The 14836-nt window shown below is 43.0% G+C and overlaps 1 protein-coding gene across 1 annotated transcript in view; it reads left to right on the top strand.

Moving 5' to 3' along the window:
* The window catches only part of DNTTIP1 (deoxynucleotidyltransferase terminal interacting protein 1), an 88890-nt gene extending 77269 nt beyond the window's left edge, over positions 1 to 11621 (top strand). The window contains exons 12-13 of the mRNA XM_069243497.1: positions 10108 to 10163; positions 10658 to 11621. Of these exons, the coding sequence (XP_069099598.1) occupies positions 10108 to 10163; positions 10658 to 10766 (165 nt within the window). The 3' untranslated portion in view covers positions 10767 to 11621. The remainder of the gene's footprint in view (positions 1 to 10107; positions 10164 to 10657) is intronic.
* Positions 11622 to 14836: the final 3215 nt, after the last annotated feature.

Consider the following 14836-nt stretch of genomic DNA (forward strand, 5'->3'; position numbering starts at 1 on the left):
AGCGATCTCTCCCAACTCGTTAACTCTAAAATAAGATACAGGGGTATAACGCCGATTGCCAAAGTAGAATAAAAATAACACATATTTGGTTTGCAGATGGTGTCCTGAATCCTACATAGGGTGGTATACTCATCGAATCACTGCTGCACCACCCTTTTATCAGGTTTAGTAATTGAGCCAGGGTTGCTGAAGAGGTCAGAGAGACCAATACTGATCAGGGAATTAGCTATATACTTTAACCACTGGATAGTAAGCCCTTTGTCTGGTTTCAGAAAATCCCTAATTATTTCCCTATTAAGACTCGCCTTAATATTGCATTACACACTGACCCAGAGCAAGAGAGGTGCCCCGCTTTATCACATCTCTAATATATTCAAAATTCAGTTCAGAGTGTAAGATAAAATTAACACTTATGGGCTGAACATTCAGCAAACGTCTGCATATTCTATTTCCTTCAACCTGGATAGCTGAGGGATTTTGGTATCCCCATACTCCTGCACTATAAGCCGCTGAAGGTATACATTGCATTTTGTAGATTTTCATAAAAGGGAAATTGAGGACCTACCATCTTTTATTACTAAATTTAAAAGACATCCTGCGGATCTTTCAGGTTTCCGTTAGACTATAGTTACCTGATTTGCCTAGGAATTAGCTAAAGAAAAAATCCAATCCCAAATAACAAAAATTTCTGACCGCACTAAGCGAGTTATCTCCCACTCTCAGAGCTACTACTGTTCTCCTAGCAGGTCTGGTGGCCATAATATGAGAGTTTCTAAAATTGGTGTTTGTCTAAATTGGGCACAAAGGTCACAAATGTGTCAACCAAGAGTCGTAAAGCGCTGGGCGTTCTGGCCAACAAAACCACGTCGTCAAGGTAGAAAAAAAGGGGGATAGGGGAGTTAGCAATTATCGGTACATCCCATGTAGAGCTAGAAAAACTAGTGCTTAGCTCATTTATATAAAGAACAAAAAGAAAGGGTGCTAAAAACGCAATTCGCCATGATGACCATATCATACTCTAGCACCCAAAGTGTCGTGAAATCCATGTGAAAGCTTTACTAGGGCAACATCCACTCCTAAATTAATTAACATCAGCCATAGTTTACTTCTGTTTACACTGTCAGAAGCAGTAGACAAGTCCATAAAGGCCAGGTACAGTGGGCAGGGCTTTTGGCATCTGTATATTACTTACAATAAGATGTAAATTCAAGCACTGCTCCATAGTACCGAGCCCTGGATGGAAGCCATACTGACAGGTAGATAGTATTTTATTCTCTGTGGTCCATGACTGCAAACAATTAAAAATTGCCCTCCCTATTATTTTAATAGAACTATCAACTAAAGGTATGGGCCTATAAAATTTTGGCGATCCTCTATCTCTTTTCTTGAAAATTGGGACAATTGTGGAAAGGAACCAAGACTCGGGTATCTTGTCAAATAAGTATTTTTAAATAAATTTGTAAGTAGGGGTCCCCATGGATCCTGATAACATCTGAATAGATCCATGGGAATCCCTTCGGGCGTGGCGCTTTCCCATGAGCACTAGCTGCAATGGCCATCTCGACCTCTTGAACAGGAACTTGCAGTGGACTCACAGAAGTGAGTGCCTGTTGCAAAACGTTCTCACACTCTCTGTCTGCATTCTTGAAAGTGTATTACCCATTCCTGGCCAGAGATACTGCCCCTTATTTGGTTTATATGGGGCGCTTCCCTTTGATAGAGCCTATTAACTATCCCCAAACATACATTACTACTGTTTTGGGAAGTAGCTGATTATAGCCATTCCTAGTCCTTACTAAACAAAGAGTGCTTCCTTTCATAAATGGCAGCTGTATACGAGCTTCTGGCCTGTACTGCTTTGTTGTCCCTGGAAATCCCCTCTAACATCTTTTTCAGGTGGCAAATAATGACACAACACTTTGCATAAAATGTATCTTAGATTTAAGGAATATTAATAAAGTTTTCTTAGCAGCTTCACAGAGTTGCTGATAGCACAGAGACAACTCTTCTCCAGATCCTTCCTCGAGACAGCCCAGAAAGATCAGAAGATTATCTTTAATAAGAACGTTTAAAATCGCTATATGATCTTTTAAATGCCACGCTGCACTTAAACAATCATTGGTATGTTTACTAATGCCATCACACACTGTTGGTCTATTATCCCTATCCAGGAGAGCAACATAGCATTATGGTCATTCTATTGAGTTTCAATCACTACACTGTCCATCCACCACTGCAATTTTTGGAAGCAAATATATAATCAATGGTTGAAACAAGGCCCACTCCTCTATATGTTGTCTTATCTGGGCAGAAGCCTGGAAAAAATTAACTACATCTACCAGGACCCGCTGTGCCACTAGGTCCCTCAGATACAGTCCCCTCAGATCACAGGGGACTAATTCCACAGCCATGCTCCTTGTTCCAAATTCGGATTTGTAAATGCCCATTTTTGCATTGAAACCCCACAAATTAAAATTCTCGGATGCTGGATTGTACTTTTACCATGAAACTTTAGGCCTGCAATAAAACTAAATAGCTGTTCAAACAGATTAGTATAAGTATTAGAAAATGTATTATTATAAATATTTACTAAATATAAACTAAAAGAACACTTACAATCTCTAATAAATAAGGCTTGATATGCAGAGCTGCCCGTATCTATAACTGAGACAATTGTTCAGTTGTTGAGCTTAACCCAAATTACAAGAACTCCACTAGCTCTCCCGGATTGGGTGGCAACAGCTGGGCAGGAATAGCAAGAAGAAACATTACATGCTACTGAAGTAGTACCCCAGGTTTCTTGGAATACAATAAAATCATAATTGTCAATAAAGGAGAGCCATTCTGGATTGTAGATTTTATTTATTAGTCCTGCCACTTTCCAGAATAGCAAAGAAAACTGCCCATCCCCACCACGGCTATTATTGCACTCCTCTGTTGCTTGAGCCCTTACCCTATAAAGTGTGTTAAGCAGTGGCGAAGAAATACTAAGAGTTTTCTGATTAAAAGCAGGTGCAAAGTAGTGTGGAACTGCATTGCAATAAGTGGCGTAACTAGAGAGGAGGCCCCCATTTGGTTCCCTATCCCTAGCACTTGGGGCGGTCTTCTGTCAGCCCCTGTACTGTCAATCCAGCTCATTGAGGTCTACCAATGGTTCACAGCGGTTTTTACTCGCAGCACTGAAAATCCCTGAGGTGGACTGTGCTAAGGGGGCCGACGATGGGGTCATGCATTGTTGAGAATGATTTAGTCTGTAGAAAAAGCTAAGATGTAACATTCTAATATCACCCCATCTATTGGAGGTCTGAGAAGCCTGGGAAAGATATTTTTTTTTGCTATTTGGGATACCTAAAATTGACAATAATACAGTTGCCTGGGATACGTTTAACAGAAGGCCCAACACGGGCAACACGGCGGGCCAACAGAATGTTTCCATAATCATGCATATCAAAATTTGAATAGTTAACTAACCAATGACACACCTTGTTGTGAAGTTGGTGAGTAGATTCCGGGTAAGAATTGGACACAGAGGGAACACTGGCCAAAACAATGACATATGGACAACAGGCAGTGGGGAGATTATTCACTGGTAAATTAGGGGTTGGAATAAAAATTAAAGGCTCTTGTAACACCTCGCTAAGGGCTACTGGTGGCGCATTAACAACAGGTGATTTAAATAAAGAGGCCAAAGTAGTCAAAGAGCGATTGACTTGCGATCGTGGCACTCTCACAGCGACCGCTTCTTGTTAACGTTTTCTGGCTGATAGTTTCAGGAGGAGGGGCATTCTGTGGGAAAAGATGTCCCAAAGGGGTCGTTTCAGAATTCCTTATATTGTTCATAGATCCACTGGGTAGCAACATCTGCTGTCCTAGAATATTTTTCTACTGCTGTTTCTAATTTTTCCAATCTTTCTCTCAGGGAGATTAAACACTCTTTTAGGGAAGCTGTAAACTTTTGAAAAACTATATCCCAATCCAAGTCCTGTGCAATGCCAGGTTGCCCATTTCACCCTGTTCCCCTACATTTGTCCCTCTCAAAGAAGATGGTGGGGCATCAGTTGACCTGGCTTTCCTCTTGCACTTGGGGGCTGGTGAAACTTTAGTTAGAACACGGGTGTGATGCTCCTCACAGGGCTTAGGTACAGTCCTACTAATTATGGGGTCGCCTAAGCTAAGATTAGGAGTGGGACAATTTGAGTTTATAATAGTATCCTGCCCTCCCTCCTCAGCGTCTGCACCAAGTATCCCTGTAAAAGCAGTGGGAGGAGGACTGGAACAACCCAGAGACCAGCACCTCTCTGCCAGATCAATCTCTTTAGAGACAAAACGAACCGCTTGCGCCAAAAAATAATTTATTGTTGTAGAATTACTTCCTAATGGAGTCTTACTGCAGGCTGTCTTCTTCCTGCCCATGATTACTACTGGCCAGGTAGGCCCCTTAAAAAAGATTGTAGACTGGATATGGCCCCAAAATAAACCCTATTGCGCGTACCACTTAGTATGCTGCTTACTGTAAAGTATAAATCAACATGCAGCAATTACTAATGGTAGCAAAAAAGGCATAGAACCAAGAGAGTGGACCCAGCTCGGCCTCTACGAGTTGCTGATCGGTGCGGACGGGCCTGCCCTTGGCCTGGGCTTCACCCGGATGCGTCCCGCGCTGCGGGATGGCAGGTGCGCTTTTTGCAACTACGCCTCCAGGAGTGCTGCAACTGGCAGAGATTGTTGATATGGTCCCGATAGTCCAAAAGGACCTGCCACCCAGCTGATGAAGTTCCAAACAGCCTGTGCTGTGGGATGGCAGGTGTGCCTTTAGCGCGTCGTCAGAGAGGCCCGCACCCAAAAGAGACCAGCTCTGCAACTATGCCTCTTGGTGTGCTACAGCTGGCAGAGATTATGTTGGTGTGGTCCCAATGATCCGATAGGACTGGCCACCCAGTCGATGAAGTTCCAAACAGCTCTATAATGATATAATCCTTTAATAAACTTTAATGGTTTGCATTATACTTGTCAGTCTTTATCGTGAAGCCTAATGTACTTTCATTTACTTTTTGATCAACAGTTGTGGAGCAACACATTCCTTAGTGGTTAATAACTTTCCTGGTCCATCAGTAGCACTTAAGATTGAAGACCAGGATGAAGCCGCTCCATCAGTTTACTGGTGGCAGATGTTGGTTAGAGACTGGACTTGGATGTATACCTCTGAAATGTAAAACGTGAATTGGATTTGGAACAGCCTTTATGGTTCAGCAAATTAACTCCCGAGATTAAATTGTCCCTGGTTTTGTCTACATTCCCGAATTCCGATAGTTCCCTGTGGTATAACGGCATGACCAAGAGCTCTGCTGGTTTTATTGTTCCAACCAGTAGTCTCCCTTATGCAATATAAAGTTGCCTCTATAAAGAGTGCCAGAATCCACCCTGTTATGGTGATGGAACTAAGTAGGAACACATCATATTCGTTCAAAAGGAGTTCTGCCTCTAACTGATCCTGACCTTTCAATGTCTCAATCCTCTTGTTCACCACATTTAGGAATATGTCATCATGTGAACTGTTGCCACTTTTTAAATCAGTGGTTAAAAACTTGTGAGGGGTAAGCCCCCAAGGAATTATTGTGTTTAGTTCAAGCAAAACAAAAACCGAAACATGAAAATAGTTTTAAAATCGTATATCAAGGCCCTTCTTTTTTCAGATTTTCTTCGGCAAGATCGAAAAGACGAGTTGCTTCTGGATCCAACTTTGGATTTTATCTAAAGAGCTCTAAGCTAAAAAACAACTGGCATTAAGAGAGAATATTTACAATTATTATTTTATTTTATTTTTAAAAGTTTAAATAGGGAGTGCGATCGATTTAATTTAGGGAATAGAGCCTGTCGAGCAATATGTTTTTTTCCTGACTCCTTGGGAATTTTTCCTTCACTTTTGTCAGTTTGAACTGAAAATGCTGAGACTTGGCTGTTATTGATAGAGGCTACCTTTCACTGCAAAAGAGTTTGAGCAACCAGCTTACCTTTTGCACACTTCTCCTTAAATTTGGTCTTGCAGAATTGCTATAATGATCAGCATCAGATCTGCAGGAAACAATGGGCCTGATGTATGAAACTTTTTTGCACTCGCAAACGGTGCGAATCGCAAAAATCGGCCGTTTGTGAGTGCAAAAAAGTGGTCTGCGATGCATGAAAGGCATTCGCAAACCAAAAATAAGAAATCGCAAAAATTGCGATTTTTTTGCGTTGCAACCTGGTTTTGAGAGTCGCAATTTGCGATTCGCAAAAACCAAATCGCACGGAGATGCAGCAAAAAATCGCAAATTGCGATTTTTCGCAGAATGGCATTTTGCACATGCAAAATACCATTAAAAGAAACTAGGTGGTAACCAGGTGCAATATTTTAAAATGCATTTAAAATGCATTTTTAAATTGTACATGTGAAGCACACATGCCCTTTTGGCATGTGTGCACCTTACATGTCCCCCCAAAAAATTTTGGGGTGCAGCAGAGAGGGCCTTAGGCCCCCAGCACCCTGGGGTTTTGCATTTCCCAAATAGCGATTTCTGGTTCAGAAATCGCAATTTGGGAAATGCAAAAATATCGCAGATATGGGCCAACAGGCCCATAGCTGCAAATGGGGCCGGTATCGCAATTTGCGATTCGGTAATAGCATTTGCGATTTTTAAGAAATCGCTATTACCGAATCGCAAATGTGATACATGGCACTTTGCGAGTCGAAAATAGCGATTTCTTAAAAATCGCTATTTCCGAATCGCAAAGGGCCGTGATGATACATCTGGCCCAATGTGCTGAGGTCGTTTTATAGCAACAGTCCCTGCTGAGACTCCTCTAACTCATATTGCTTATGTGGATGCCACTTTGTGCTTCGGATGTATGGAATTGAGGGCAATAGAGACTGCTTGTGACAAGCATTGCCTGTTCCATCTTTAGCATCTGGAAGTAAAACACCGTGTACCCTTTGACTGAGGGTGAATTAGCACAATCAATGATTAGCCTTAAAAGGTGAGGCAGGTTTAAAACTTAGATAGTCATCACTTCAGTAACAAACAATAACTTAAGTATCCAGTGAATACTGTTATCGATTGTGGGGTGCTTTCAGTTGAAGCTTCAGAAGTGGGAATTGCCACGGCTAGACAATTTATAGAGGTGACAGCTTGCAGGACCTCTAAACTAAGGGATGTTGATACAAAAGGTGAATTTGGGTACACAGCAGCAGGCCAGTTAGGGTGACCGTCTATAGGAGCTAGCACTTGGCTTTACAGTTAAGGTGCTCTGTATGTGTTTTAGCCAGCAGGAATTACATTAACACCGGGACTAAGGGACCATTTGACAGGCAGAGAGAGCACAGTGGGCATTCCCCTTAATTAAGGTAGCATGTTCTGGATACATTACTTCACTCAACTTAACTGACATTTTTCTCTCTTTATATTATCATCCCAGTCTCTTTATCACCTCATCAAAAATGGCATCACATACTTGTATTTCCCTTTTTCAATCTATTATCTTGAAAACATAATACCATACGTATCGTTTTCACAATATCTCCCACCACTTTCTCATCTACCAGTGCTGTAGATGGGCTTGCAAACTTCATTTTGCTAACGAAGTAAGCTGCTAAAGAGTTACAAAGCATGTCATCAGTCTAGAATTACCATGCAAAAGGATTTGACAATATAGTCAATAAATATCTAAAGCAGTAAAAAATCAGCATTACCCATTCTACCTAGCTTTTTCAAAATATTGGATAATATCCAAATAGATCCTGTGGGATTTCGCCTCTAGCACACACGTTTTGGTCCCTCTGTTAGGTCCAGAAACCAATCACTGAAGTGAAATGCCTTCTGTAATGCTTGCTTTCAGTAACTAATTGATTTAATCATGCAGTGGGCTCCTTTAAAAGATTTGGAACCAGGAAATATTTCTCTGTGTACATATGGATTTCTAATATCTCCATTTGAAACTTTGTTGTGCAATTCCGTGTGAGTGTGTATAAACTGTTGAAATCTTCTAACATGTTAAGCTCTTCCACTCATTCAGACATGGGGTGTAATGCCTTACTTAGTTGTTTTGAACTCTCTTTTTTATACTAAATCTCATAGATTCCTTTACTTCTTTCACAGTTTTGAAAAATTTGACTTAGTCCTTCTTGAGGCAGTGTCCTCTTTTTCCATAGACGTACAAACTGCATTACTCGCCTCATGCCTGTAATTCACTCATGCTTCTCACAGCCTTAATGAGGGTTGCTAATGCCAGTCTAACTGTTCTATAAGGTGACCACATCTATTTTTACTTGTACCTCTAATGGGAATATGGCCTAACAGCTCTCCTTTGATATTGTTTGACCTCTGCCTCATAATGCGGATGCATGTGGATGTTTGTGTGTGTGTGTTTTGTTGCACTGGTTGATGTTATTTACAAACCTTAGAGTAAAACTTGATAAGTACATATGACTAGATGTCCGCTTTGCCAGTATAACTTTTTTTTTTATCAAGCGAATACAAATGTTTGGAATCTACCTTACCAATAGGAGAAGGTAGTTCCTTCTGAGTGCATCGTAGTTTAAACTACACTTTTAAATACTAATTACTAAAAAAACATTGAAATTATATGTGTGGCTGTCCTTCAGTATGTGCCCAAATGGAGTACCTTGGTAATTTAATTAGCATGAAATCGTATTGGTGGCCACACAACCCACATAGGGCAGCAGTAATCACTGAGTGCCATGTGATCCCAAGAAAAGCCCTCAGAATGCGCTGGGATTTCCTTACACACTACAGCGTATATTTTATGTGTCTAAGCCCGTTTTTGTGGTAGGTGAGTATCTCTAAAATTAAGGTCGTTTACACATTAAGTGCTCAGCAAGATGGAGCAAAGCAGAACCCTGAAAAAGAAAGTGGAGATCACATGAAAGGCCGGCACATTGATCACAGCAAATGAGGGAGCACAAATCAAACTGGAGGCATGAAGGCCTGTGGGTGTAGCTAGCACTGAAGAGAGCGTGTGTTACTAAAGGGTGAGAGTAGAGTGTACATTGCAGGAGGAATGTTGTAGAATGCGCAAAGAGGGGCATAGGCTGCACAATGGCAGGTGTCTTGGTTAAACAAGTGGTTAGATTTTACAAGAGGGTACTAGACAGCAAGCAGGGGCTAGTTTACAGAATGTGAGCTGGGTGAGACTAAGGCAAAGCTAGAACATATACATTGGGAGGCTAGATGGCATTGGGGGGGAGAAAAGCTTACTGAAAGGAAGGTGTGAGTCAAAAGAAGGCGGGAGGAACACAGTGGTTGAAGACTACTTACCGTGATTTAGATGACAGGACGGATATGAATGCCACACACGTGTGGGCAGACTCTACTTACAGCCTGGCTGGCAAACTGTGTAGCACTGTACATAGGTGCAAGCAAGAGACATTTATGAATTTACGGGTGTCTCTTATTTAGTTGTGCTTGGGCATTATATAAAACACAATGTGAACTTCGATAAACTGGGGGCGGTGTTCACATAAGTAAATGCGAGGGTCACTGTTTGTGGTGGGTGGGGGTGGAAGAGAATCTTGACCGCGAGGTAAGTAAGGAGGGGACAGAATGAAAGACTGACAGATGGAAATGGGGCGACAGAACAAGAGATATGCAGGGCGGTACTATTGAAAACAGCCGGTGAAGAGCATAATAGGAACACTGGGCAAGATGGAGGCAAAAATCTACAACGGTGGGTAGAAACCAAACAAGGGCGATTGTTACCCACAGGGGAGGAGCAGCTAATATGGAAGAGAGGCCCCTCGGAAATGTGATTTCTTCACTTTTGGCAGCCTCAGTCTATGTAGTCTCTAAAAAATGCGTGTTTGTTTTTTGTGAGACTCCTACCAACAAGGTTTCTCATACCTTTAAAATGGATGTGCAGTAGCAGTATTCCTGCATAGCCCATTTAATATGTAAGAGGGCAGGATTTTACTGTAGGGAGGGTGCATACATATTGTTTGCAACTAGAGCAATGGTGCTGATGCTGAGGACTTTTTCCTCTAGTGTAGAATGTGTGCAAAAGGGCGGAGGGACATATTTATTGTATTCAGAAATATTCTGTCTCATGTCTTTACAGGCGTACATTCTCATGGAGGAGGATATCCAAGATCTGGCTGCTAGCGATGAATATCGGTAAGGAAGAGCTATGTGTTTTATTCAGGTGGCTTTAATAATTCACACAATATTATCTAACAAACACTGACTATGCCACTGTGTTTCTCGTTGCCCAGCGATTAGATATCACCACTATCTATTCCACTTGCCAGAGGCCACTCTTGCTGTGCCTTTACATGCCTAGCGTATAGCTGTTCCCAGTGACCTCTGCTAGAGGATTCAGCCAGTCTGGTATCACTTGTGCTTGTTAAAGGGTGTTAGTATACCTTTAAAGTTAATGTTGCTGATATACCTTAATAGCTGCCTCAATCGCCATTGCTTCCCACCTCGTTGCTTCCACTGACCCATGCCATTAACAGGTGGTTTTGAGTGTTTGTTATGACCCTTGCTTTTGGTAATGTAGTCTTTGTGTGCTTGGCATGGATAATCAGTTGCTACTGTCTGGCTCTCGGGTCAGCACTCTGCAGAAATGTCTAGCTCTTTTGGTCATTTTTATATGATTAATTCCTTAGGAGTTGTCCAGACCTGAAGATTGATGAGCTGAAGCCTTTTGTACCACCCCCGTGGATGATAGAGAAGATGCAGAGGTACATGGAGACAGTACGCACTGAGCATGAGTAGCACTGCCTGAGTCAGAGAATCGGAGGAAGCAAGACGGTGTCTCGTTTTTAGGGGATTCACTGATATGAATCCTTCAAGGAACCTCTAAAACTGTCCATTGGCCAAATCTCAGATAGCCCCTGAATCTCCAGAGTCATATGTAAAGTGGACCATCTGACTTACCAGAGAACACTGGCAAGAACGGTCTCAAGAACGAAACAGTGCACTTTGTAGATGTTTGTGGATTTTCTGTTTCATCAGCTTGGTTCGTTTTGTTTCAACACTGGACTTTTTAAAGTTAATTTATCCTGTGGATTCGCAGTGTGGGAACTACTGCTTTGATCTTCAGTATCCTTTATGAGGTGGGCTTACACACAACACAAAAACCGGGGTTGTCCTCTTTCGCCATTCAGTGCATACTTGGACACATTGGTTTTATACTCCATTCCAGAAGTGGTGTAGATTTGCAGGACCATTCTCTTTCTTACGTTTGTGCATGGAAGCCTTGATCGTTGTCATTATCCCATCTGTGCATGGAAGCCTTGATCGTTGTCATTATCCCATCTGTGCATGGAAGCCTTGATCGTTGTCATTATCCCATCTGTGCATGGAAGCCTTGATCGTTGTCATTATCCCATCTGTGCATGGAAGCCTGAATGAACCATCATTGCACGAAAATGTGGTTTTTCCTCTATGCAAAGTCTGTATCATTCGCTTCCTTCCAGCTTTTCTTGGAAATCGCAATTTTCCTCCTTTAGCTGTTTACTAATCTGCAGGTTTTTTTTTATTCCCATGTTTTACTTAACTACAGTTTGAGATTTGTGCTCTAGCATAATTCTTATTTGTAGCTGAATAAAATAATGATTTGGGAAACAAGTGAGAGATCTGTCTATTTATAAACAAAAAAATGTGGCATAAAGGTTTTAAAGAAAATGCTCTGCAGATCATTCCCTGAAGCCGTTTTCTGTCTGGAATCCATAAACATAAATTTCCGTTCTTATAGGTAGGGGCTGCATTGATTTCTAAAGCCTACCTTAATCTATGCATGTGCTTATATCACTGTTTGCTACATTAACATGCCACAGGCCTTTCAGTTAGTTGGAATTAACTGCACAAAGTCACCGGTACCAGGGCAGTGGCCAGGCGCCAGGCAAGATGGCGTCGTTCTAGTGCAGCTCCTGCACTCCACTTGGAATATCCCCAGAAATCCTGTTGTATATCCATTCACCTAGTGCCATCAATGACTGGATGCTGCAGAGGATGCCCTGCAACCAAGAGGGTTACATAGCCTCCAGCAACGGGCCACTTGATTGGAGAATCCCTGCTTGCGGACGCAACACGACCAGGGCGTCTGGGGGTGTGGGTCACCGTGGGACATTTACAGCCAGTAGGTGGAGAGGAAGAGGTGGTAAGACCTGTTGCTACCAGTGAGCCTTGGACCGGGTGTGGGCAGAGGACGGAGCAGGATGCTCTCCAGAACACCTGCGGTCTGTAATAGGGGGCCATTAAACATGGAAACAGAAAGAGCGGCCCTGGGTGAAATGCCTGCCTATCTGACAGGGTCTACCTCTCAGAGGGCATTCACATTTGAGATGAGGCCCAGCACGGCCAATGAGGACTACATAGTAGAGACTCAGTTTGTGTGGGACCCCTGATTGAGAGAAGGGTGTCCGGGGGGCGCTGAAACTTGGGGCATTATTGATTTCCCAGTTGTGGAGTGCATGCCAGCCAGTGTGGTGTAGACAAAGATGCACCTGAAGGAGGCCTATACAGGCAGTTGACAGAGGGGCCTTTGTCTGCCTGCGGGCGTGATGTAGCCCTTTTTTCTCCCAGCAGCTCATCATTCTGCTTCCCCTCTGGATGTGTGAGTGTTTGAGGGCTGCTTTTGTGTGGGTGGCTCAGGGGAGTGCCATGTGGGGGGGACTGACCTGAACAATTCTGTGTCTTTCCCTTTGGTGCCCACAATGTGGCCACTGACTTGGCGCCTCTGTCATGGGCAGAGACAAGCCAGACAAAACGGGACAGCACAACAAACTGGATGAATAGACCTTCTTAAAAGCCCCTGTAAAGAAAGAGGAGATGGGACAAAAGGTCTAGCAGACGACAACCACAGAGCTGCAGGTGGATTGAGGAGAACCCACTTTAATAGACCTGATGCACATGATAAGAGACACAAAATCCACCTTAGAATCTAAACTTCACAGAGTGTCAGTTGAGGTGGCCTGTGTGCGTGCAGATCTCCGTAAACTGACTGACTGGGAGAGGTCGGTGGGAACAACAGTTGATATTTTGAATGCCAAGTAACAACTCTAAAATCGACTGTATCCATGCTTTAAAAAGGCACAGTCATTCTGCAGACCCTTGTTGCCTATGCAGAGGGCAGCTTACGTAGAAATAAACTGAACTTGTTGCGGGTGCTTGAAGTGTTGACCTATTTGTCGAAGAGCTGATTACTGATTATCGTAAACCTGGGGACCTCTCCAAGTTCTTTTCAATGGAGTGCGAGCATAGGGCTCCAGTCCTCTCTCCCCAGCCGGGGCAGCAGTCTCAGACAATAATAGCCAGGATATTCAACTATCTGAATCTAGATGCTATACTACAGGTGCTTTGGTGGGGGGTGACCTGAGTTTTTTGAGTACAGAGCAAATGTATTGATGGCTACTGGCAGCCATTGATTTTTTTCAGGGATCTTTTTATTGTCATTTCAATTACATCAATACAGTTTAATGCCATTATAATATTGGTGCATTAGATAATTACAACGGTTGTACATTTCACAATCTCGTAGGTCGTCCAACAACAGTTAGTATATATGTAACAATTACAGTAAGGATAATAAGCTAATGACCCGAGCTTGTGCATCACATATTATAGTCAGTGGAATTTTACTAAGCCTAAGTAGGAGTATTGCGCATAGAAAATAGATGGATCTCTGGGTCTAAAAACAGAACACCAATAATCATGCCGCTCTTTTGCCCTTCTATTTGACTGTGAACACTATTGCGCATTTGTATATAAATGCTGATCCTGGAATAACAATGGATAGAAAACAGTAACATTCTTAAACAATGGTGTACCTTATCTTTAAACATTCTGTGCTAGTATTGCTATGCCTTTGTGTGTGTGGAGCTCCCTCGATGACGTGGGGATTCATCTGTGCGCGTAAGCCGTGTTTTAGAACCAGGTACTCCGTATCATCCCTGTCCTAGTCTGAGTGATCAGCATGGGGGTACAACAAATGCTAATTGTGTTGGTAACCCATTCGTGGTGGCCCCAGCATTTAATGGTCGCTGGACTGCCCTCAGTGCTAGATCATCTCCTCTGAGTCAGAATCAGTTTTTGGGGACCGTAAGAATAACAACATCGCTTCCCAGCAACCTGCGTAGGCCAAGTGTATCTTCCCGTCTTAGTGCCACTCCCTCAGCTCCCGCACAGATCAAGAACAATTGTTTCCAGGCCAATACAGTTGGCGCCTCGGAGGCTTTCCATCTGCGGGTTATCAGCCTTTTGGCTGTTATAAATCCCAGATCTAATCTAGCAGTAGCACTGTATCGCAGGCCTCTAGGAAGCAAACCAAGTATACAGGTCTCCCATGTGGGTAGCAGTGTGCTTGTTGTGCATGCTGATAAACAGGCGACCATGGCTCCCCAATAGTTATGCAGTGAGGGGCAGGACCATAGCATGTGTATGATGTCTACATCTAAATGTTTGCAATGGGGACAGGCTGCGTCACAGCGAAGGAAATATCTATTGATGGGGGCTGACGTAAGGTATGCCCTGTGAATAATGTAGAATTGTATGAGTCGAAACCTGGAGTTGCGAGGAATAGTGGTGTGGCTGGACAGAACAGACCTCCACTGCAGGTCCGTGAAGGGCGTGCCCGAGTCCCTCTCCCAGGCAGCACGCAGTGTAGTATGGTCATGCCCCAGGTGAGTTCGGAGTGCTTCAGTGAACCACTTAATCAGATGTCTGCCCTGTCCCATAACATGTATATATTGTATTAGGAGCTGGGTTGGAGGAGCAATCGTCAGGTCTCCCCACCTGCTTGATAAAGATCTCAATAGTGAATTATACAACAGAAACTGTCCCAC

Source organism: Pleurodeles waltl, chromosome 7 (genome assembly GCF_031143425.1).
Source record: "Pleurodeles waltl isolate 20211129_DDA chromosome 7, aPleWal1.hap1.20221129, whole genome shotgun sequence".
Taxonomy (NCBI): Eukaryota; Metazoa; Chordata; class Amphibia; order Caudata; family Salamandridae; genus Pleurodeles; species Pleurodeles waltl.